This window comes from Zonotrichia leucophrys, chromosome 7 (genome assembly GCF_028769735.1).
Source record: "Zonotrichia leucophrys gambelii isolate GWCS_2022_RI chromosome 7, RI_Zleu_2.0, whole genome shotgun sequence".
NCBI classification, from domain to species: Eukaryota; Metazoa; Chordata; class Aves; order Passeriformes; family Passerellidae; genus Zonotrichia; species Zonotrichia leucophrys.
The window spans coordinates 184,572-210,791 of NC_088177.1; the positions used below are offsets into that span (position 1 = coordinate 184,572).

Sequence of the window (26,220 nt, forward strand, 5' to 3'; positions counted from 1 at the left end):
CTGCACTGAAGCTTCAGCCATGCAGGATGGTGAGGTGCTTGGACAGCTCTGCGTTCCGCCAGCTTACGCTCACATTCATAAGAAATAGAAGATCAGATGCTTCAATTCAAGAGCTCATATTCTAAGAAATACCAATAATATGACATACCATTTAGAGGCAGTAGAAGAAAAAACCCAACTTTCCAGGCACCCCATTAATCTTTGCACACACTTAGACTGTACTTCCATATGACAAATTTATTTTATTTTTATTGTTGTGTCAAAAAATCTGGCTCCTCCTGAAATATGAAATCCTTAAAACCTTGATTCCTCGGAGTGAAGTGCAGCTCCAGGAAACCTGTCTGCTCAAGATTTCCATCCTGACACAGCAGCAAGGATCCAGCAAAGCTCTTGTTTTGGCCAGCAGCCCAATCTTTTCTCCTGCTTTGCTCCTTGCTAAAGTTTAAAACTTGCCTTTGCTGCTACTACATCAACTTCAACAGAAGCAAAGAAGAATTCAGCTACAGCAGTAAAACACTGGAAAACTAAAGGAAACCTGAACTGTAAGCATAAAAGAGGAAAAGGGAGAAAAGACCAATTTCCCATCAGTCTGCTGGTCTGGAAAACATTGCAGGAGTGGAAATATAAAGGAGGCCCACATAAGTAGCATGAAGGAGCAAGATATGTTCATGGCTGGATGAACTCTGTCAAAGTCATCAGAAAACACATACTTGCTGAACAATTTAAAATGCACATTACTAATAACAAATGTGAATGCACAGACATACTTGTATGTAAAAGGCAAAAGCACAGGTCGCTTATCAGAAAGGTGCCTCTTCTTTCCCTTCTTGGTTTTAGGCCTTTATAGATGTAAGGGGTGCTGCCATGGGTACCAAGAGATGGGGTGTTCAAATTCCTCTGGAATTTGAGACACGAACGGCAGCTCTGCAGAGGAGCAGCGGATGACTTCCACGCGGTCCCGCAGCCACAAACCACACATGAATGACTGAAGGAGCCACCAGCAAGTTCCCCCTGCTCTTGCACTCATCCTTCCTTTTCAGTAGCTCAATAAGTAACTTTTATCACCGTTCTAAAATATTTTCTTTAAAACACTGGTACTTACAAAGTTATGTAGTAATGATGTTGTCATGCCAGTACACTATTTAAAACAAATATGAGGCCATTCTGACCTTACTTAGAGCATGGACATACTCTTGGAGTATTTCAAGCTTGTCAAGCTAATATGTCAGGCTAGTATGTTCATATCAGTATCTACATTTGTGCTCTTTTTCCAAAAGCAACAATTTGGATATATCCTTTTCTTACATCAAGATGTTCAGGCTATCTCAAAACTAGATCTTATACAAAGTTGATCAAGTATCAATCTGACATGGAATGAGTACACAAAATAACTTTCTTCAACTGAAACGCTTAAGTTTTATACAGGAGTCTTTTGACCCATGACAAACAACGTCTCTTAGGGTAACTGACCAGTAAAAATGATTTTTACTCAGCTGGTTGGTACAAGGAGCTGGTAACAGTTGGCTGTGAGGGTGGCAGCCTCCAATGGTCATGGACTCCCCACACAAGATGCACATATACCCTCAATTCAGCCATCTTTCAACAGAGGATCACACCATTTCATCTCTTCCACGATGTCCCATATTAGCTTCATTTCATGCTGATTACTCAAAAGTCTGCACTTCTTAAAAACAGTTTAATTTAGGCTATTCTCATAAGAAATCACACCAATTATTGTTCCCTCAGCTGGAAATTAAATCAACTTCAAGCCCTGCTGTGCTTCTCCATTATGAAAAGCACTGTTAAGACCTCTGGAATGGAAAAGAAAAAAGGCATAATAAAACAAGAAATGGATGAAAAACAGAGGAAAATGATTATTTCAAAGGAAAAAGTGGAGAAATTAGAACTGCACCAGGAAAACAAAAGGAGAGAAATGCACACATAACAGCAGCTGCTGTAGCCAAGAACAGGATTTCAATCTTTCCAAATGGGATCCATAGACAGTGTAAAACCCAACACGGTGACAGACAGCAGCTGCTCAGACTTGCACAATTAAGAGGAAACTAATTTCTGACGTGCTGATGAGAACGCTCACCGATAATGCCGCTGTCCTTGCTCTCCAGGGTGGAGCTGGGGGTGCTGATGGTGCCGCAGGGGCTGCCCTTGCCGGCCGCTGCCCTGCCCGCGCAGCTGTTGAGGGTGGAGCAGGGGCTCTCGGTGCTGGGCGACGTCGTGCTGCTGGTGAGGGTGGAACACGGGCTCACGCCCCGGCTGGCGCCCACACCCTGCCGGGGAACAGCAAGGAACGCTCACTGCACAGCAGGCAGAAAACCAGACACCTCCAGCTGAGGGAGAGTACGAGCAACGCAAAGAGCCCATTTCTCAAGTAAAAACTTCTAGAAGTGAAAGTTTTGTCTAGACCGGGAATCTTCATCTTTCATATTACTCTTAAAAAGTGACCCCTGAATTAAAAAGGGATTTTCACAGTTCAGTAAAAAAGCTGTAGTGAGGCAGATCTCTTCTCTATTTAACACTTTACTGGATACCCCTCCCCTCCACCTCTTGTATTTATTCTTTGAGTTGAAGAAACCTAGAACTACAGTCTTACTAATTTTTCACTATCAGTGTGAAAACCCAAACCGATGCACAAAGATTTAGGAGGGCTGGGACTAAAAGTGGAGAGAGCAAGGGGGAGGAACAGAGGTTGGTAGTTACTGTGAAGTTTTAGTTAGCAGATGAGTTTCATGTGCATAGTAGCTGCCTGCTTCACTCCAATCCCTCTACCCCAAATGACAGAGAAGGACTGTCTGATTGAAGTGAACTTCTCAGGAAGAAATAAACACACTCCTCTCCCCAAGCAAGCTCCCATTTTAACAAAATGCTGGCCTTCTCCATTCCTGGAAATCACTGCAAAGAGAAGGCAAAAATTTCCTCCTAAATACTAAAAGCAGAGCAAATTTTAGAAGCTATTCACATTCACAGTAGACTAGATTTAACATCCAGAAGTGATGAGAAATCTATTCAGTTTGTGTGTTTTGAAAATGTGAATTGGTCTTGAATTCTTGAAAACAAACACTTGTTAAAATTGAAATCAAATTCTATTACTGTATTACTATTTAAATGGTTGGTATTTGGGTAGATACCAAATAACTGCAACTAGCAGATAGACAAAACAAGATAAGTCCTCTCTGAAACAGGATGAACATTAAAAGATTATATTCCATTATCCTACCATAACTTCACTTTTCTCTTCCATGTGAGCAGAAGTTGGGATCCCTTCTCCCAGTAAAAACCCCAGTCTTGTCATCAATTCTTGTGCTGCAGGAGAACAGCTTGAGTCTTTGTCAGGCTTTGCTTTGGATTGGGAGGAAAAAAGTTCAAGGTTAGAGTCTTATTTGGGAACTACTAAAAGAGGTAGAAAAAGTACAACCAAATTGTCCTCCAGACGTTTAATTCCTGGAGGGTCTTGGATCCTCTGCATAACTGCACAAATCTAGGGGAGGAAAAACCCACCTGCTAGTCAAACCAGAAATGTTTAAGTGCAATCAGTTCATCACTGGACTCATGACCAACATAACACAACAATTCTCCTAAGAGCAGTATTAACTCAATGCTATCAAAGTTTTGTAGCAAGCTGAAATTCTATTTCTGTCATATAAAAATGTGAAGAGTAGAGGTTAATAACACAGATGTTTTGTAATCTCACAATTAACACCAGAACTAGTACCAAACATTTTTGTTTTGCTTGCTATGCAAAAGATGTGACATCAGTTCTAAAGGTCCCAGCTCTTCTGGTGCCAAGATATTTAGTTTTATCAGTACCATGCTTTGAAATGTCTTCCAGCATCCAACAGATATAACAAGACAAAACTCAAAATGAGGCAACCTGCAACAAAAGCAGCCAAGCACAGCTCTGCCCAGGTACACACTCTTGCAGATGGCATCTCACAAACAAGCATTTCTAGCCCTTTTCCTTCTATTATGCCAGCAATCTGGCATCACCCACCAACCTGTGACCATCTGCTCTGACAGGAACATTTACAGGGCATTTAATTCTTTCATCCATTACTAAAAAATTATATACATAGGCCTGTCCTATGCCAGCACTAGAAGATGGCTGTGAAGATAAAGGCACAAGAGCAACCAGGCTAACTATACTATATCAAGTAGATGGTGAAAACAATTTCAAGTATTTCTACTTCTGCTACTAAGCACCTTTATTTTAGAAAGAAAACATTGATTTTTTTAAATGGTAGTTTCCTTTAAAATTGAAACAAGAAGAAGAAAAGAAAATTTTCACCTGGAACATCATCAGTTATATCCACTGACCTTAATGAGGTTAGTTAAACTTAAAAATTAATCTAAAAAGACATGAAATATACTGACTTATGTCATGACATTTGCTGTAAAAGCCACACTCTGTCATGTACTAGTCAGTTTAACCAACACGAAACTTTCCAAGAACACCAATTAACTTTAGGGAGATGGCTTCTCCCAGCTTTGCCAACACAGGAGTTAACTGTTACGGCCTTAATCAGCAAACTTATACAAAATTTCTAAAATGAAGCGCAGAGAGGAATGCAAAGCTACACATTTGAGTCAATTTATAATAAAAAACAAGTTCAGAAAAATGCCAGAAGATACAATGACACTGGGACATCACTTTGCCTGCAGCACATGAGCAGCCCCAGGAACTGAGACGGCTCTAAAGTCAGTGTGGGTGTAACGTCAAGCAGCCCCCCCTGCAAAAGCCTGTTGCCAGCACAGAACGAGGATCCCAGCCCACAGCAGCACAGCCGGGCAGACAGACACCCAGCAGGCAGACAGACGGACGCTCACCACTGGCGCTGGGCTCTCCCGGCTCCGGCCGCCTCTGCAGGGCCAGGGCTGCCTCCCCTGGCACCCTGGGGCTCTCCACATACTTGGGCTTCCTGACCGGACCTGCAACGGGAACGAACAGAGCATACCCAACTGTTTCCACACGGACCACAGAGTTCCTGTGTCCTGTATCTACCCTCTACAAGGTAAAAAAAGCAGAGAAATTACTTCTTACACACACAGCTGTTATCACAAAGATCAGCGAGCTGCTGCACTTCCACTCTCGTGAGAAACACATGCTCCAGGCCTTTCAGAACACGAAGGCTGCTAGAAAACAAACCCATTGTATGTGGTGTGTAAGCTGCATACTGCCTGTAACCCCAGTAGTTGGTCTCCCTACTCTTCTCAGTACTGATGTGTAACTCAGGACCTCACCTTGGCTCTCAACCATGCCTCCTCCTGCTGCACACTTCCCACACCAACAGAGCAAAACCCCTTCAGGGAGCACTGCAGGTCTGACGCCAGCTGTCCCACGTTGGCCTTCATAAAGAGACTTTCCCCCTCCCTCAGTTCAGGTCTTCAAAAAGCATCCTTCTCCCTGGTTCAGAGTTCAAGGGCACACCAAAGCTCTCTCATACTTTGTTTATTAAAATCCCACCCTATATTTAGGCTGTGGCACTTCAGTCACATTAAGCACCCCATCTTTCCTTTTGGCAGCAGCCTCAGATGCTACATTAAGTCTCTGAAAATTACATCGATTTCTTGCTGTTTTTCCTGAGCACTTTAAGACTCTCGACTGTTTTTAAAGAAAAGCTGCATCTCTCCTCTGTGGCCTCAGGCTCCTAGGGTCACACTGCCACAGAGCTGTGAAGGCCTGGCCACCCCATCACAGGGTAACACACATCATTTGCCCAGAACGATCTGGCTGGATTCACCTGTTCTTTCAGATTTCCGCTAGAAGTGCAATATGGGAACATGGTGACTACCTAATTTCTTAGTGAAGAAATCCTGGTGAGGAAGTGTCAGTCCTATATGAACACATATTTATATCTCTAGTAGAGATTCTTGAGTCGATTTCACTTTTTACACGATCAGCTCGGCACCAACACCAGAGGGGGCTCTTCCAACGCTACTTGTCTAACAAAAATAAAGGCCATTGGCCCTGGTGAAAGCAGCTGAAAATGCATTCCTTTGAAACAAAATCCCATTCTTTAGGGGAGACAATAGTCTACACCTGTCATTTGTAAGCAGAAGTATAATCAAACATATCAAAGTTGGACAACAAAAAGCACTCATTCTAAAAGAACCAAAAAAACCGTGTAGCAGTTGTGGAATTAGATCAACACAGGAAGATCTTCAGGATGTATTTTTAACACTCATGCTTTAAGCTGTGAAGGAAACCCTTTACTGAATTTTGTTCCTCACAAACTGCTGTGGAAGTGACTTAACAGTAATTGCAAATCCAATATACAACACTGCAACAAGTAGGAGAATTCATGGTAAATTTATTTTCATGCACTAATCTAGAAGAGGACGCATGAATTAACCCTTGGATGAAAAGGACTCATTTAAATGTGAAGTGTGTCTGCAGAACAGCAGCTCTTTTACAGAAGTGTAGGGTGGCTGAATCAGGTCTGACAGAATGTTCATCTGGGACAGTGCTTTATCAGCAGCAAATTTGCAGAGGAGTATCACACTCCCTGCTGTGCTCTCGTGACTGCTGCTGAGTGCCTTATCGTGTCCTGAGGCAAAAGTGGCCTTTAGGAGTTTAGATGGATTTTTCTTCCAGGAACTAACTCCAGCCTTTCTCTCACACTCTGTAACATCAGCAGGTGAACACAACACTGCCAGACACAGTGACTGCATGGTCTCCATTTTACAGCTGCCTTTCTCCTAGGCACACAAACATCACTCCAGTCTATGACCGTAACTTCTCTTCAGGGCCATCCCACACCAACAGTCATTCCTGAAGCCTGTTCTAGCTCTGTCCTAAATCTAGTGCAGATTTTTAAAGCTGGTCTCCTCCCAAGGGGAACAAACTACAGATTTATACAATTCCATACCACATCTATTATTTTGTGAATAATTCTTAACGCTTTTTTGACTGCAGAAGAGCTGATGTCTCAGAAGATCATTGTAACTTGTGCAGCTCTGTCGTTTCCCTCTTGTCAGGACAAAGGGGATCTGTAGCTGTGCTGACCCCAGAGACTGCCTGATGCAGGACCCTGGAGCTGGGACAGCTTAGTGCTTGCAGGAGGAGCAGTCCCCAGGGCTCCCATGGGCAGGGCACACAACTGCAGCCTGAGATTAAACCAGTTCTCTGACCTAGTCTAGTCTCACGAATCAGTATGAGGATTAATTTGCTTATTAATTAGAAGTTTTAATTGAAGTTTAACTTCAAAACTTACTGAAGTTCTGTTGTACATTTATGCAAGACTCTCCTAGGACTCACCTCCAGCATTCACTGATGGAAATTCACTGATTTCCAAGGAAACCTCTCTCTGTTAAAGCATTATCGTATCATTAACGTAAGGAAAGCAGCAAACATTTTTTTCAAGTGCAACAGCATCATCTTTCATTCATATCTTAAACTCCACAATCCAGTTTATTGGAACATCCCTTATAAATCAGTATTTTCATTCTTTTAGTTGAGCCTCCTAAATCAGACTACAATCAACTATTACTCCTCTAAGGGAACAAAAACTGGTTTAGCTGCACACCTGTTAAGATAACCAATCCAAACAATGCTCATTCTAGCTTTGTAGTAGAAGAAGCTCAACTGGAAGGACTGAAATTAGAATTTTGTTCTACCACTGCTACAACCCAACTTCAGAACACTACTTCAGCCTCCTGTGCAGTCCTTTCTTCTTTCACTCACCATATCCGGAAAGATCTGTAACTTGCTGCCATGCTAAGAGACCTCTGAAATCAGGACAGTAGTACAGTCCTGTTACTACCCCTGCCCCAGATACTAGACAGCTAATTTATATTGAATCATCTTCCATTAGCTAGAGTTTGGTGAAAGTCAAAGGAATAGCACAATGTTTCTGTCAGCCTCCTATCACCTGGTTAGGTCTTTGTTCAAAATAATGATGCATAAATGCCAATGCATTCCCAGCAGTGTAGAATCACAGGAAGTCTTTTCCCTTGGCTGTAGGTCACAGTGGAATGACTCTGCATTCATCATGAATATGGCTTTTCAGTCACAACTCATCAACTGTTCAGCATTTTCTGTGCTGACAAAGCCCAGCTTTTGACACTCTGTTCCCAGACCTTATAAACTCAAACCTGTTGAGTGTCTCCACAGGCAACAGGAACATGGAGAGTTTCACTTGTCTCTCCCACACTGACCCGAGTGAACCCGAGTGATGATGGTGTGCTGGAATGATTTCTATGCACAGAATGCTGATAAAAGGAGCCCCATGGAGCCCCATATTTAGTCTGGCTCCCATACCAGTGGGTAGGCACCACTGAGGATAAAACTGCTGAAAATGAACAACTTCCTTGCCACTTCCACAGCAATTTATCTACTAATACATTTGTGTATGGAGATACAAGTAAAATAATTGAACTGTAACAGCCACAAACAATACTCACTCTTACACAGTCACTAACACATGCACAAAGCTTTTTTGCAGCAGTCCTCTACCTGATTAACTAACCATAAATAACCAGGTTTAATCATATTCAGACACTTCAGTATAAGTATCTGCAACACCACATAGATTAATTTTTTGCCACATGAAATAATATGTTCTATTTAATAACCAATTGCTTTTTTAACCTGGAAACATGCACTACTTTTATTCTTGTTGCAAAAGTTTAACATGATTTTACTAAGTGATTTTATGCAGAATTTATCAATAACTGAGTTAACACGTTATGAAGATTTTAGCTGCTCATTGTTTCATCTTACCTGGAGACTTCTTGCTTGCTCTTGCCTGCATCAGATAGGACTGCCGTGGCAGCAGAGGCGAGGACGGCAGTGACATTGAGACTCCTTTGGCCAAGTTTGTTCTGTAAGTGTCCTGGGAGCCTGGCTGCTCGCCACTGGGGAAATCTGCATTGTGGCCAGATGTTGCTGTAACCTGCGAGGCATTCTCTGGGCAGCAGTCACCTGCTAAAAATAAAATTTTGTCATCTATTTGGTGATGTGCCAAAATAAACAGCCTAGAGTTGCACTGAAATATAAGTATTTAACACAAGAAAACACTTGCCAGCAACAACTGAGCATGACTCGCACTACTGTGCCACCTCCACTGCAAAATCCAGATAACCACTGGGAAAATGTAAATACACAAGTAAGCAACATTCCAATTGAAAGTAAAAAAGAGAAAAAAGGGGAAGAAAAACCTCACTTTCAACAGTCAGCACTTTTCAGACTCCATCCTTAGGGTCAATATCAAGTTCCCTATGAACATAAAAGTATTTTTCAAACTGAAAAGGTGTTTTAGCATCACTGCATTAGCATGAAAGCCAGGACCACCTGAAATACTGTTTACTTAACTAGTTAAAGGAGGGTTGGGTTTCCCCTTACATATAATGAAAAGGTGGATTACTAATACGTACACTCAGAGATAGGCAGTCTAAGATTTGCTTTCCCACTTTCAGGGCTAGTAAAGAGGTTAAAGATTTCCCTTCTCTGTTCTTTTGAAAATTAAACTTCTACAACAGCCAATTTAAACACAGATTTAACATTAGTGATATTATTTGTTTCAATACAGAATATGTGAGTTTGCTTCAAAAGGTGTTGAAAAACACAGTAGAATGGTAATACAGCTAAATGCAACTAGAAAATACTGGAATTCCTGTTAATAGCTTTTTACTAGCAACATATCCAGGCTGCAGTTTGGAATTGGTAAGTATTCCAGGTGGACTGCTGAGGGGTGGGGGTGCAAAAGGGTTGACACATCCACCTGCAATTCCTTCATTTCTATTTTCCCCTTTATGATGGCATAATCTGTGTAATTCATTGCCTTCTTAGAAGACTTTCAAATTTTGAATTAACTTACTTGTCTCTATTGTATATGAAACATTACAACATGGAAGACAGCTGGATGGAGCTAAATAGCTCTAATCAGTAAGTTAGGAGTATTTGATCATGACAGTAAAAGGAAAGACATTTTACAGTCAATACATAGAGACGCTACTGTATCTTAGGAATTTTTGTTCCAGCAGTACTCTGGTTTTTCTTTTTCCTGATGCTGTGGAGAGCAGGCTTCCATGATTAAGATTCTGAGAGCAGTATCACTTAAAAGACAAAAATGTAAAATGTGTACCACAGAAGTTCTCGTTTCATTCACTTCATTACCTAATTTTACAATAAGCCTTTGCACATTACCACTCACATCACCATGGTGTTCACACAGAGCAGCTCTTTGGAGCAAAACCCACACCTTGAGAAAACCCAAGGCTTCAGCCTAAGGGTGTTGTACCCTCAGTGATGGTCAGCGTATTTGAACAGTGCTGCATTCTACTGAAGCAGAAAAACCCCGGCGTTAAGTGTAAAATGGTTATGATACAATGGAATAGCAGACACCTATTATACAAATAGCATTCCAAGAAAGGAGGAACAGCACCCTGCTCCTCCAAGCCTTTTCTAAAAAGCTGTTAGTAATAGACCAAGTCCACACCCGCGAGCTCAGAAACCATGCACACCAGGAATAGCAGGGAACCAGCAGAGCACGTACACCACAGCCCCTGGAATGCTGCCCCAACCACGGGCACAGACCAGCTCTTCCCCAGAACTCCCTGACAGCCCAAGAGCAGCTCCAGTAGAAGCCTGGCACAGCACATGTCCCTCGCTGAACAGGCCGAGGCTCCCTTCGCTCAGCAGGGACAGGAATAGGGGCGCTCCGAGGCTCCCTTCACTCATCGGGGACAGGGACAGGGCCGCTCCGAGGCTCCCTTCGCTCAGCAGGGACAGGAATAGGGGCGCTCCGAGGCTCCCTTCGCTCAGCAGGGCACAGGGACAGGGCCGCTCCGAGGCTCCCTTCGCTCAGCAGGGATAGGGATGGCTCCGAGGCTCCCTCCACTCATCGGGGACAAGGACAGGGCGCTCCGAGGCCCCCTTCGCTCAGCATGGACAGGAATAGGGGCGCTCCGAGGCTCCCTTCGCTCAGCAGGGCACAGGGACAGGGCCGCTCCGAGGCTCCCTTCACTCATCGGGGACAAGGACAGGGCGCTCCGAGGCTCCCTTCGCTCAGCAGGGACAGGGACACGGACAGGGCCGCTCCGAGGCTCCCTCCACTCATCGGGGACAAGGACAGGGCCGCTCCGTGCCCGGGGCAGGCTGCCAGGGCTCCCTGCGGACACTGCGGTGTCCCTGCCCCAGCGAGCCCTGGCAGCTCTGAGGGAGGCACAGAGGCGCGGCCCGGCACGGCAGCATCCACACCCGCACCAGGAACCTCCTCTGTGGCTGCCTCCACTTCAATTACATGCGAGATAACGAGGGGTGCCAAGCTTTTTACACGCTTACATCATCCTTTCCTAAGTCTCTAAAATAATTCCATTTAATCCTGCACTTTCTATTTTGTGTAAACTGGACTGATGTCCAATCTCCACATTTCATCCAAATAACAGGAAGATTCCCGTAACATATCTGGCTCTACACATGACAAGACAAACCCAAGATTACCAAACTTGTGGGATTCACCCAGTAATAGATTATGCTCCCCACACAGCAATTTAACATTAGGGAAACAATACTAGAAAAATGCATGAGAAATACCTGTCAAAATACGATCTGTTAAAATGCCCAGATACTAGTAGATGCCACACAAACACAAAACCCCAAAATTACCCCAGAAAAATACTTTAAAATTAGATGACATTGCCAGGCATCTACCAGAGTATAAAGCAGGTTGCATCAGTTCTGGAGTGGAAGTTTGTAAAACAAACACATAAGGGAAGGTCTTGTGAAACCCCACGTCCATTTTTTAAAAAACTCTGAGTTGTACATTTTCCACTGCCAAGCAGCCTCTGGACAAAAACCTTGCACAAGCATCAATCAACACTGGAGTTCTTACTCAGTGGTCAATGCAACCACAGAAACAAAAAGTTTGAAAAACCACACACAAAAATCTTGGAGAATGGAAATCAAATCCCAGTTTAGCTGCACCTAAGGATGCAACTGATTGGCATAATCTGATTACAAACTACTTTTTTTTTTCTCTTAGATACAAAGAGATACAAGGATGGCTGACTACAGTAATAATTTTATAGAGCTTAATATTCTAAAAGAGAATTTGAATTTTAAATTCAAACTAATCCTATTTGATAGGGAGGATAACTAAAACGGAAACCTTCACACCTGTCTGTATCAGTATTAAACATTATAAAATGCATCTAATTCTTCATTCAAGATAAGGTGCTTAGAAACCAGAAGAATGCCACCTACATTACCAAAATATGTGTAAACTGAGTTTGATGCAAATGTGGACTTCAGATTGCTTTTTAACATGAAGGAATAGGACCACTGCCTTTACAGCAGTGAGAGCTTAAACAATGAACATGCAGCCTCTTTGATCCTGGATATTGAGAGCAGCCACAGAGAAAACTATGTTCCATGGCTTCCCTCAACAAGCCCTTCTGGGAAAGCCTGTTTTGTCTCTCTCCCTTAACCTTTCTGCTAAAGTGAAACACGACTCTCAACCCACTTAAGAAAAAAATCTGATATAAAATCATGCTACAATGGAAGAAATCCTCAATTCTGTAGTTCTGTTTAGATGTGTTAAAAGGAAAAAAAATGTGCAGGATGCTGCTGCTGACCAAGGCTCCCTGAGAAGCCCACGAAGTGAAGGACACCACCACATCCAACACTGATGTGACTACACACTGGCACTGACAGCCTTAACAAAGTCCACTCTGCTCCACAGGATGTGTTTCACCCTAACAAATATTTAAGAAAGGATGAGACCTTACAGACAAGTTCAGAAGGAAACTACAAGTGGGAAAAAGAAAACAGTTGTAGGAACAAGGAAAGCCATCCAAACTGGAAAGTCCCTTCCAGAACAAGGCATCTCTATGCCTAAGCAGTAAGAAACTGTGTGAGGATTATGAAATCCAGTGGGTTTGATAGTCTCTCAACAGAACTGACAGGCAAGTGTACACAGAACTCTGTAACCTGGCTCAGTGACCAAGTATGAGGTGCTTCATTTTTATTGTAAAACACTAAGCACTGCCCTTGAAGGGCTGTGTCTTTGAAAGCTGAAATGCTTACACGCACGTGTGTGCCTGTACACAGAGCCAGCCCAGCACTGCCCTTGAAGGGCTGTGCCTTTGAAAGCTGAAATGCTTACACGCACGTGTGTGCCTGTACACAGAGCCAGCCCAGGCTCAGGAGGGCAATCCAGGCGGCCTGGGGAGCCCGTGTCCCAGTCTGTCCCGCCAACACCGACCAGGAGCTGCAGAACCACTCCACCAAGGGGAGCCATCCACAGCCAGCCCTCTGGGACACGACACAGGCTGCTGGCATGCAAATGCACGCATGAGGGGAGAGCAGCATTTCATTCTTTTGCTCTCGAGACTCTGGGAAGACCAGAAAAAGAGAGAAACTAGCATGGAATGGGAAGAAAACGCATTACAGCCTGAGTAAAGGAAGCAGTGAAGTGCAATGAGTGAGAAACAATCCAGCAAAATTAGAACAAATGGTTTAAATGGCCAACCTTTGCCAACTCTGCTTGTACTTGACATTATTTGCTCACTTGCTGGCATTTATTTCTGCACCCTGGATTATTTTATCAGTACACAAAATATTAACATTCTCCTGTAACTCTTAAAAAAAAAAAGAAAGAATACAGGGAAAAATAAAGGTTATTCAGGTCACTGAAGTAATTTGCATATGTGTTTCAAGGGCAGAATTTTTTTTGAGGAGTGGTGTTTATATGTACATGGGATACATCACTGGAATTAGCTTCTGAAAAGACACATTAAATACTGAGTGCTCAGCAAAAAGGCTTAAGTTCTTAAATAACTGACAAGAGCAGCTGAAAGTGGGCAAAGCAACACAAGATAATCAAAACCAGCTCCATATTTTAAGCATGAAACAATGCTTCCTCTGTTGCAAGGTATTTTTAGAGTAACAACAAAAAGTCAAACTGAAACTTAAAAGTATTCCATTCCAAGTTCAATGTTCCAGACAGTGAATGTGTACTTTATGCAGCACAAATGTCCTTTGCTCTTAAAATTCAAAGCCTAATATCACAGAGCATTTGGACAGAAAAAGCCAATTGAATTTACATATTTAGATTTCAAAAGGCAAACTTATTTTATTTAATGGCCTTTCAGTTTTCCAGAATGGTACCTTGATGCTGTCAGCTGGGTTCAGAGTGTATTAGGCCAAAAGGCTGAGTCAGATGCAATGCAAGACAGGGGTGTTAAAAGCTGCATTTAGCTGACCACAGCCAGCTGAGAATCAAACCTTTACTGCTACAGGCAAGTAATTCTTAAACCACTCAGTTTTAAAATAAAGATTAAATAGTGGGTCTGGGTCTTAAGAAAAAAATAGGCTTTTCTGCACAGCAGCTTCACTTTTCAGAGTAGCAATTTAGTTGCCACTAGCAATAAAAACAATAAATAAAGAACCAAACAAACAAAAAACCCCAAAAACCAAAAAACCCCAAAACCCAGTAACAGTGAATTTCAGTACACTTCTGTTTATCATTCCAAGTGCTGCCCCAGTGCAGCACGTCAGGCTTGTAACAGGGGCCTTGGCTGAAAGGAAAAGGAGAAAGTAAAACAGGGGTGGTGGAACCTCATACAAACGATCATAGCTCATGTCTTCCAAAGACATTTTACTAATGAAAAAGAATACAAAGTATAATCTCAATTTCTTAATTGTATCTGATTATGTGAATAAAAGAGAGGAAATTCTGAATTCTCATATTTCATCCAACCTGTTCAGTATACAATATTCCTAAAGGGCAAGGCAGACAAACAAAAGTAACTCACGATATGCCAGTCTGCAATGAAACATAATGCAGAAATAAAGCCTCCATTCCATACAAACATTCAGAAGTCTGTATACCCATACTTAAGCCAAAGATACTTACACAAAGATACCAGAATATAAGAAGGAAACTAATGCAAATGAAAACTAAGTCTCAAAGAGTATGGAAAAAATTTAGGTCTGATCTATCAGATCTGAATCAAACAAGACACAGGAAAGATTTATTAGTACGGACCCTTTTCGCAGACCAAATAATAATAAAAAAATCCAAATATTCAGGCAATTACTAAAAGTCTGATATATACAAATCCATAAGTACTTCAATAACTTTTATTTCAGAAACCAAAACCACCCATCTTGTTTCTCCAGATTCTCTGTCTTTAAAGCTCTGTGTTGCTGCATTCTAAACATCATCTTTTTGTTGACATAATAATCTGTCTCTTGTTATTTGACCACTACTACTAATATCTAACAAGCCCTGAAGCTGGAAAACCTCAAAATCCCAACTACTTACCACACTGAATTTCTACTGACATCAATGAAGTTTCCAGGCATACCATGCACTACATTTGATGTTCAACTTCTGATGGGATTTAGTGCAGAAGAACACTGCAAACTAAGCACAATACTGCCATTATTCATGTTCCTTCAGGCCTGATATTGGGTCAACAGAACGACAATGGTCACGCTACTACAAAACCATCTGAAATAACTGAGTATGTTCTGTAGAAACTTAATATACAGGATTTTATTTTCTTTTTAAATTAAAATATATTACATGCATTTTATACTGAATGAGCTTTTGCTTAGTTAGTAAAAAAAACCAAACAGATTCTCAAATGCAAGCGAGTTGCTGACTTTGGGACAGTTAAAGAAAACAAATATAATTATATACTGGAAAGCAGCTGGCAGTACAGAAACCCAACAGGAAATACTAATAAAAATTTATCTCTGAAGCATTTTTAAGCATTTAAGAATGAGTAGCTCTGTAGAATTTCTAAACCAATCATAATTAAGAAGTACTTTTTGTTTATATTCTGAAGCTTATTATGTATATTCTTTATACTATCACCTCTTCTAGGCACAGACAGGACTTACAGGTAACCTAGCAGAACTTGAACAACAGTCTTCTGGCTCTGATTGCTTGAACTGTGTCACTAACACACAAAATTTCTATGCTACATTAAAATAAAAACAGCCAGCTGCTTTCAGCTGAGCCCAGAGGCAGAAGATCTCCTCGTGGTTACAGAGGTCAAGTTAAAAACCTCAAGGAAATAAACTGGTCAACAAGTAAACCTCAGCTATGAGAACACAGCAGGAGAGAGAGCAGAAACACACAGTTCTATGGTAGGTAGAAAGAAACGCAGGGCAGAAACAGACCAAGAGCTGGGATTACCTTAAATGCAGCAAATAAAGTCCATTAACAAAGCAGAGCAAAAGACAGAGAGCAAGGAACGAGAACGCGCACCCTCAGAAGAGGGCACAGGGTGGGACAGCTCCGCCATGTCCCACTGGAGAGACACCTCCCCAGCAATTCTGGAGGACTTGGAAACCTTGCAAGAGTTTAAAGAGATAACATGCATTTGATGACAATAAGCTAACAAAGAGGAGATAGCACCACTTTTTACTTGTTTCTGTTTACTCCCTTCCTGTTTCAAACATTGCCCAAACCGTTTTCTGTTACTTTAAGGTTACAGGCACAGACTGTGGGTTCCTCCCCCTCAGGTTCTGTCCTTTACCAAGTATGTACATCACTAATGCAAAGAAGGACAAGAGGAAAGAAAAATCAACTTACAGATAGTTATCTCTGTTGTATGGAAATAACTATGTCTGATGGGCTGTAAAGACTGGTTTCTCCATGCTGCAGAAAACCAGAAAAAATCTGGATACAGAAGAAGTTTTATGTCTGTGTAAAAAATTTAGTTTGTTTGAAATTTTGTTCATTTGGCACATCTGTTTACCTAAGTTGGACACCAACCACCTTGTCTTCAAATCCACATTTAGAAATAACATCCCTAAGTTCTGCTTGCAAAAGCTGCTCTAAACGTAACTTGCTGCCAACACAGCTCTTTTCACCTGTGCTTGTGTATGTTTGCACAAATTGATAATTACATACGTGCATGTTTAAACACACTCATTTTGCTTCACTTAGATTGCATCTAATTCTACAACAGCCACCTACCTACCTATCAACACCTCCCAGCCACATCCAAATAAATCCATTTTAAAATGGGTTTATTACAAAACTGTTGTAGAAGAATTTCTACTGAAGCAACTTCAGGGTCTGAGTCCAACTGTGTATCCACAACTACTGCTTTTGGTGCTGCTTGAGGTATCATTTTTCCAAAAGTGACATTCCCACGTGACAGCCTTCCATCTGATCAAGGCAGAAGTTATCTCTACAAAGACATTCTACCACTCTTCAGCAGAGCACCTGTCTCTCTCAAAGTATCCATACTAGTTCTTGAAACCCTATTTTTCAAGATAACCATGAATTTAGGAATTTATTAAAACCTGCAATGAACATTCCCAGCAGCTAGATTTCAAGTGTTACGCACAACTTCAGCTCTTAAGCCCTTATGTCAGGGCAAATGAGAAATTCTAGTATTAAAATCCACACAAGCTACTGTTAAAACAGTTAGGGTTGTTTCTTTTTGTCCTTTAACCCTTTTACACTTTTTAATGTTACAGCTGTGCCTGCCTTCAATCCAGAAAAAAACACCACCATTCCTACTCACACGAGTTCCACAAGCCTACCAGCTGTAAAACCCATCAAATAGAGTTAACACACAAACAGGAAGTCCTATTCAGTAAAACAGGAATCATCCCACTCAGATCTAAATCATGCAGACTTCCAGGCGTTCCTTTCATGCAACCCCTGGGACAACTGGGGTTACTTCAGTTTAGGAATAAGCTGCTGCAGCTCAGCCTGAAGCCCTTTCAGTGTGACTCCAAATGGCCACGTGTGGTCAAGGCGCAGCTGCAGCCCATCACTCTGGTGTCCCTCCCGCGCCGGCCGGGCTGCCCACGGTGACCCACGGAGATTTCACTGCCTTCCAGCTCCTCAGGATCGCTCCCAAACCATGAATACACCGAGAAAAGACCACGCAGTCTTCCCAGCTGCGTTCAGGGTGGCCCTGCTGAGATGCGCTGTCTCCTTCCTCCCACATTTGGAAGCTCGGAAAAACCTGAACAATTTCTTAGAACTTCATAAGCAAAAAATCAAGTCCATGTGCCCACAGAGCTGAGAGAAGCATCTAAATTTACTACTGCATTCCTCTCTCCAACAGCAGTGTGAAGAATGGCCATGGCCACGTTAACAGTCTCTCCAGTCAGCTCCCATCGCTGGGGTGCATTGCTACTCTCTCCAGAGAGCAGGAAATTTTAAGCTGTTCAGTTTCTCCCTGTTTTCAGTTTAAAGACCAGGGAGATGAGTGAGCAAAAATAAGCTCTACTAAGATCAGTGTTCTTTGCCTTGCTTCACATCTTTTCTAAAAGTGGAGATATGTCTTACAGCTGGAAGAATTGGAATGTCCTTTGGAACAACAGTGAAAGCTAATAAACTGGACATAACTTTACAGAAAGTCCTGGTGTAACACAGAACAGAATAAAATGCACACACGTCTCTTCAAACTTTTCACGTCATCTCTAAATACAAAAAACCCACAAATCTCTGAAATCCAATCTATCAATTATTTACTTCCTTTTAAAAAGCTGCTCCTGAACTCCTCCTTGCTCTAGCTCTCACCAGTTAGGCACTATTCACCAATTTTTCCCAATACTTGGTTTCTATAACATCTAATTAAGAAGCTCTAGAGCTCTGCTTAAAAAACAACAAAAAACCCCACACAAATAAACAAACCCACCAAACCAAAAATTAAGCCAAAAAACTTCCCACACTCTAACTCTTCCCTTGCTGCTCAGAAATACAGCAGGACTGTATTTGCAAAAACAGAGAAAAACCTTCTTTTGCACACATTACTACAGACAGATGTCATGAGATCCTAAAATAAAAAGCCATGCTTTCTGACCTACAGGAAAAGGGTTTTTCCAAGCTTCAGATTTTAATCAAAGCCTGGTCAGAGCTCCATTCTGAACAGCCCAATTTTCGTTTTAAGCCAAAACCAACTTCCATCTAGTATTTTAACAAAAAATGTACCAGTGAAAGCCTCACCACAGGAATCTTTACCCCACTCTGCTTAAACAACCCCAGCTGGTAATTTCAAGTCAGCAGCATACACAGAATTAACAGAATGCCTTTCGTGTTGCTCTGTGATCATTTCTGTGCATCTCTGATCTAGTGTCAGTGTTTTTTCTAATCAGCATAGCTCCCATCATTCAGTCATTTAGAAAGAACTGTGGCAGAGTGAAAACTTCACAAGACCACAGAGATTTCCTGAAGAACAGCACATTACCTGCCAGATGAACTCAGAACCAGTTTCTGCAAAAGAACAGTGAAAATACTCTCCCCTTGTAGGACTCAGTGTAACTGCATAGCTTTAAAAGCTGCAATGCAAGACATGTATGTATCTTGCTTTGCGAGAAAACAGGATTGGGTTGTTTTAAAGGCTCCAATAAACAAGGACGTGGCACCTTTATTATGCTCTGTTCTTTATACATTTAAGAAGTATTCAGATTTATTTGTATTTTACTCTGGGGGTAAGTTCACGTTGCCGAAGACCATAAATTTACTCTAATGGATAGTTTAGGATCAAACTCATCAGAAAATCAGAAATGTTAGTCTACCTTAATAGTCTGAAGTTAAAAATGTAACTCTGAAAAACAGGTCACTGTCACTCAGGCCCATGAGCTCAGCAGCCACTGCAGCAAAGGCTTCAGCAGGCCGGGCACAGAGCAGGCATGCTCACATCAGTCACCAACACCTGCACATCTACAGCTACTGCTCCTCCTCAGCAAGCACTGCTGGGCCTTCCTTGCCCTTGAACATGGCAATGAGAGCTCTTAGTTACCCTGCTTCCTGGAAGGTAATGCAGGTAAGTAGTGGCCTACTAAATTTATGGTTAGTATTAAAATAAGTTTTATTTTAAGTAAGATTTGTTGATTATGATTACATTTACCTTCAAAAAATCTCTGTAGTTAAAGCAAAAACTAGAACGTAAGAGAAACCTGATAACCAGCTTAACAGCTTTTCACTAATTCAATAATTTTTTTTCCAAAGGACATACATAATAAAAATTCTATTGCCCATAATACACAACCAGTGCTGAGATTTTTTGTAAGGTAACGAATAAGCATTTTAAAGTGCATTTCTGTGGTCAGCAGGCCTGGCCCCAGGCCATGTAGGAGCTGGCAGCACACACAGCCTGCTCTCAGTACTTCTAGGGCAACAACCACAACCAGCTGCTGTCCCCGTGCTGCCCGCTGGAGATGCAGCAATAACTGCACTGGAGCCACGCTGCAGGCAGGGCCAGAGCTGCAGCTCTGCTCCCCAGGCAGCAGCTGGGCAGGCAGACAGGGAGCTGCTGCACCACAGGCTGGACAGTCCTGGCTTTGCAGTGCTCACCTCACCTGGGGTATAAAACATCACAGTAATATTCATACCTGGGTCTTTCCTGGTCCCTTTGCCACCCTCTCGGCTCTTTTTTAGAACGGCCTTTAACATTTTAAATGTTGCTCCTAGGGAATAACAGAGAGAAACAAAAATAAATGCAATGTCCATTCACACAAGTCGAAACAAGAAGCAGGATCAATACAAATAAAACAGTGAAGTAATTACGAGAAACCTTTTGGTAGTCACATTTATTTCTTATTTCTTGGTTAAGCAAAGTGGTCATGCACAAGAAATATTTCAATACTTGAACTAAGCAACTAAGAGTTTGCTGTCCTCTGGTCCAGAAAAGTAATGCAGCATTCTCCACATTCCACATCCAATTGCAGTTACAGGGCTAGACCTGAGTAAGTTGCTCTAAGATACCCCAGCAAAATAAACTAAAATCAAGCCCTAACTTCTGACCGGAGCTCAGCCGCCTGACTGGCGGCAGCGGGAGCGGCCTGGTGTCAGCTGGGAACGCCAGCTGCAAGGCTGAACAGCAGCAGGGACAGCAGCAGGACACGGTGCCACCCCCCCGTGCCCACACACGGGGCAGCGGAGCAACCCACTCCTCCATCCCACAGCGCTTGGTGCCTGCCACACACCAACAGGCACCCTCCAGCGAGCAGAGCATCACCGCAGGTGACTGCACACTGAAGTATAAGAAAATGTACTTGGGCTGATAAACCTGAAAGACAGTTCTTTCACGGAAGTAACTTCAGTTACAAAGCAAGGAAAACAGAATGGAAGCAATTATGAAGATCACTTCTTTCCCAAAAAGCTTTCTGGGAGCATCTGACAATTGTAATTGCATTTGTTTTCTCTATTGAAAAATTCAAAAAGTATCTCATTTAAGAAAACTTGCAGTACGGAATAACACAACAAGAAGGGGGGAAAAACGTAACCTGACTATGCTGTCTTATGTAACAGACTGCCATGAACCCCACATGACATCAACAGGAAAAGTAAAAGTCTTCCATCCAAAAACTGTGGATTCCTCAGAAAGTTCTCTTTAGTTGATGGAATAAAGCACAGAAGAGAAATCAGTACAACAGAATTTTTCTGATTTTTTTTCTTCCCTTCACCTCCATGACATCATTTATCATAGCATAAAGCCTAAACTGCTCTTCATGACATGTTAGTCATTCCAACACAGGCAGCTCCCATTGATTCCCCTTGCTTTGAAATGTGTGTTCTAAAAGCAAATTTTGACTTCTACCTTATGAAGAAATTTATCCATAGAAAATAAACATACTCCTTAACACACTTCTTCTGTACTACACTTATTTCTTCAATTTTTTTCATATTACAGTTTTTCATTGGATTGATAACTCAGTAATCTCAGAAGTGCCTCTCTTGAGCTGTCTGCACTGGTGGGGACCTCCAAGAGCAAATGCAGGGATGATGTTTGAAGTGCAGGAAGCACAGAAGGGCTCGCACTGCAGCGCACGTAAATTCATGTGTGGGAATGATTATCCCCAACTTTTCAGCTCAGAATTGTTGAGCTCCTACGAATAACCTGAAGCATATGCAACGAGCAGTACCCAGAGGGCTGGAGGCCTCCAGGCCTGGATGACAGTGCCCACACAGCCCTGCCACAGCCCCACGCAGGGCAGCCAGGCAGAGGCTGTGCCCAGGGGGCACTCCCTGGGCACCACGGGCACACAGCACACGGACACTGCCGTCCTGCAGCAGCTCCAGCCGCCTCCCAAAGCTGGACATTAACCAGCCCTCCCCAAGCTCAGCATCACGAAAACGGAAAAACCTCGCAAACACCCCCCCGAAACTGCATCATCTAACAAAAAATGAAATACACTGAAAGGAAGTAATTTATGATTACTTACTGGATAAAAAGCAAAATAAATTTATCAAATTAAGCATACAAAAACCATCCACCATGTTAGAAAGCCTGCATTATGCAATGGTAGGACCTGAAGGCATTAATGAATTTCAGAATCTAAGAAAGGTACTTTACATACACAGCTAGAATAGAGTAGCAAGGGGGAGAAAAAAAAAGGAAGACCTGAAAAGTCACAAATTATATTTAACTTTCTTATTTTGCAAATACAAGTGTGAATTTTCTATTAACCAGGACAGACAGGCTTCATATAGAACTGCAACTCTACAGTCTATGTCATTGCTATTCTTAGAATATAGATAAGGGTTAATGAGAGACCAAATAAAAGGAATCAAGGACAATTCCATCCTAGATTTTCTCTTTTTGGAATTGAGGCCAATTTCCCTACTGTGCAAAGAGTTCTTCGATGATCTATTCTAACACAGAACACGACTGGCATGCAAGATGGTTGCTTATTCAGACCACAATCAGTGCAGATATGAAAACTGCCTACTACCTGGAAATAAAGTCCACTTCCTTCCTTTTCCCCTATAAAATGAAATACAAAAATAAAGATAAGTACTTCCAAAGCAACTCACCTTTTGCTATGTGAGTTATGCACACAGAGAGAGCTAACCCTAAGGGCTGCAACAGCAAAGCAACAGCAATGCTCTGAAGGGTATAAAAAATAAACTGAAGTAATGCTAAAAGCACCACCTTGGGTCCAGTACAACATCATTCACATTCCAGAGCATGCAGGTGAAGGGAATGAACCAACTACTACAGCTTAGAAATACTTCAGACAATGTTATCAAAAAGTAAAAAAACAAAGCCAAAAGATATACCAAAGTCATTCGCACCTACTGTGATGCTTACTGACACACATGCAAAAGCATTTCAGCTTCTTCATACCCACAGTTCACACCTCAGTAACACCAATTAAAGTGAACAGCAATAGTGTGCCTTTATGATTTCTCATCCCTTGCCTTAAAAGGACAAAGTTCAACACTTCTGGTCGGGGAAAAAACCCAATATTAATTAGGTCTTTTTTCCCCCTCAGACTTTTAAACTATGCCCAATACCTCAAAATGAGCATAAAACACTTTATAAGCTGCTGGTGACATACCACAGTGGCACAAAGAAAGGCTTAGACAGAGAATAAATAAACAAAAACATACACACCAGCTCTGTATTGCTAGAGTTTTGAATATACCAGCACCACTGAATTCTGTAACTGCACAACAGATTAATACATGACACTAGAAGGCACAATGCTCCTACGCTCCATTCTACCTTTGCCAAGTACAGTTTATCTGAGAGTAAAACAAAGTCTTCCCTCTATGTCTTGTCTCCTTTCTTTCCAAAGGAATTCTTGCATGAGCATAAACATTCTGTATCAGTAGTTAGGAAGCGCTGAAAATTTTATCCTATCATGCCTATGCTTTGTGGCAGCAATATTCCGCTTCAAACTTTCAATTGCTGGAAAATTTTGTAGAAAAATCTAGGAAGTCAGTCCTTACTAACACACAAAAAAAATCCCTTTGCAACCTCAGTGGTATTTAGCCCAGTGTAAAACAGACCTAAATAATCAACTGAACTCAAAGGCATTTCTGGTGTAAAACACAGAACCAGTCTCCCTAAAACCCACACTGAGAATATTTTGTGTTTTGTCATTCTTGTTCAAAAGCTACAACAAAAAAACCCCAAGCAACAAAAACCCCCACACAACACAGAAAAAGAATCAAACCCAAGCCTCTACCAACTTCCACCTCATTTAAATTCCAAAAAGCAAAGGTTATATTGTGCTTCTATTTACTCTTACTTGGATATTGTTCAAATACTTAATTGTTAAAGCATGGTCAGAAATATAGATCCTAAGGAAGGGGACACCTGCTAAGACAGAAATGGATTAGTTGAATTGTAAATGACTAAAAAGAGAAAAGCACAGTCTTTAGACTACACAAATTCTAGTATTTTTCTAGATAACACAAAGCTGAAGGAGATAAAATCTGAACTGTCTTTTCAGCAATTAAACGCCTCTGCTGTTTTAAGAGGGATAGCTTTGGATTTAACTTAAAACTACCAGTTTTTGACAAGTTAAAATACATATTTACTACTTAACGTAGCGAAGTTCCACCAGAATCTAAGACAACATTTAAAGATGTAAAACCACTGTGACCTACCCAAAGGTGCACAGGCCCGACTCCATCGTGGAGCTGCAGAGTTCACATTTACACACAAACACACACATCAAAAACCTCCTGTCAGGGCGTTTCCTGTGTGCTAACAAGCTCCAGCTTCTCTCCTGCTGGAGCTAAATTTAGCCATGACTAAGATCGACTCTTAAAAAAATAAAAAGGAAAGCAAAAACCTCCAAATAATAAACCAAAAAAAAAAAACCCACTAGCAAACACAAACAACACAAAAAAACAACCTACTCCACATACACAACTGCAGTGTAGTGCAGCAAACATTTTACAGAACCCTTTGGTCTTAAAGCAGTTAATTATCAAATATATGAAATACGCAGCAAACAAGCAGCACCCCCTCACCCTACGCACCCACTGTCACCTGGCACACCTCTTACGTGGGGTCATTCTGACAGAGCTGGGCCACCAGGTATCTCTTCTTAAAAATAAGAAGTGATAAATTCCACTAACACGTGCATCACTAATCAGCGGGAATTCTGCTGCAGAGCGAGATGAGACTGCGAACAATTCTACTGTAGGTTGTGGTGGTTTTTTCTCTTTTAAACCCTTATTACAGAACTCTAAAACATGGAGGAAATCTGCATTTAATGATAATCTACAAGTTCTAATTTGCATCACCATGAATTAAGGGCAGCTGATATAAACCACTCCGATATTCAAAACACATATCTGTAACTTTGTATATATTTTATATATTGTATATATTTATTATGTAGTTACAATATTTAAGATAACTAGAACTTTAAGCTGCATGTAGTTTTCCAATTTCATACACATCTAGGTACAGCTGAATTCCCTAATGCACATGAGGAAGAACTAGATGACTTCAAGACTATCTGCATTCACAAAATTATTTTGGCCATTTAGACTGCAGAAGTGCCTGAGAAGTGCTTCACAAAGAGTGCCTCACCGAGTCAGTCACCTCACAAACCCTGCAAACCATAACCCTGCACCTGTTGACACAGAGTGTTTACAGAAAAAGGTCAGACAGGCATAATTCAGTGAGCACTGACAACTTCCACAGCATGAAAAGGCAGCTTTTGACTTGACCAGACACTGAAATTTCAGCAAGGGCTGTGGCAGAACTCGCCGCTGCCATCACTGCACATGACTTCTGCAGCCCAGCAAGAATGCCAGGCTGAGGGGTCACACCAGCCACGAGGCTGACAGCAAACTGTTCCCTGCCTGCACCAAGGACCTGTCCCGTGGGACCAGACACCAACGGGACACTCACACCTGTCCAGCTGGCTCATCTGCACAGCCAGTCACTCCAAAAGCCAGAGGAGCTTCTGCTCTCAAACTGGCACCCTCATTAGAAATTAGTATTCCAGATCGAGAGGAGAGAATATGGGAAATATTAAATAGATGACACCACGTCAGGAAACAAAGCCCATGTGCCAGCAATGCTCCCCATCACTCAGTGGAGAAATACCTCTCACAGGCACAGCTGCCTGGCCCTTTGTTCCCACACTCTAATGAACACCCCTCAGGCACAGGAGTATCTCCATACTTTACACAAGCAGGCCAAGCACTGAAGCTAAGATATTACAAAATCGAATACTCTAGTAACAAAGTACCTTTACAGATTAGGCCTATAGCTTAGCAAGCCTCCTCTTGGTGAGAGGGGGAGCAAAAGCAAAATTCCAGAAACACAGCAAGAGAAACAGGACTTTCAGAAGTTAAATTCCATGAACATGAACTAGAATGCATATCCTTCAAGAAACAGGAGTGACAATGATGGATGAAAAAAGCCCACACAGTGATGTATCACCTACACAGCACAAAAATCTGAAATCACTATGCTGGATAAACCTCTCAAGGTTTATGAAGCTAAAACAGGGAGGGAGAACAAGAG

General features: G+C 41.9%; 1 protein-coding gene across 8 annotated transcripts in view; it reads right to left on the reverse strand.

The window, feature by feature from the left end:
- Positions 1 to 26,220, reverse strand: part of TANC1 (tetratricopeptide repeat, ankyrin repeat and coiled-coil containing 1) — a 57,119-nt gene that overhangs the window by 23,147 nt on the left and 7,752 nt on the right. For 3 of the 8 annotated variants that reach the window (XM_064718901.1, XM_064718900.1, XM_064718903.1), the window contains exons 2-6: positions 20,330 to 20,404; positions 8,735 to 8,938; positions 4,840 to 4,941; positions 3,233 to 3,354; positions 2,096 to 2,285 (exon numbers count right to left, since the gene is read on the reverse strand). In XM_064718901.1, coding sequence (XP_064574971.1) covers positions 2,096 to 2,285; positions 3,233 to 3,354; positions 4,840 to 4,941; positions 8,735 to 8,938; positions 20,330 to 20,404 — 693 coding nt within the window. Of the gene's footprint in view, positions 1 to 2,095; positions 2,286 to 3,232; positions 3,355 to 4,839; positions 4,942 to 8,734; positions 8,939 to 15,281; positions 15,347 to 20,329; positions 20,405 to 22,672; positions 22,757 to 26,220 lie in introns of those variants that run through there. The other 5 variants (XM_064718902.1, XM_064718905.1, XM_064718904.1 and 2 more) reach the window with 4 other exon arrangements.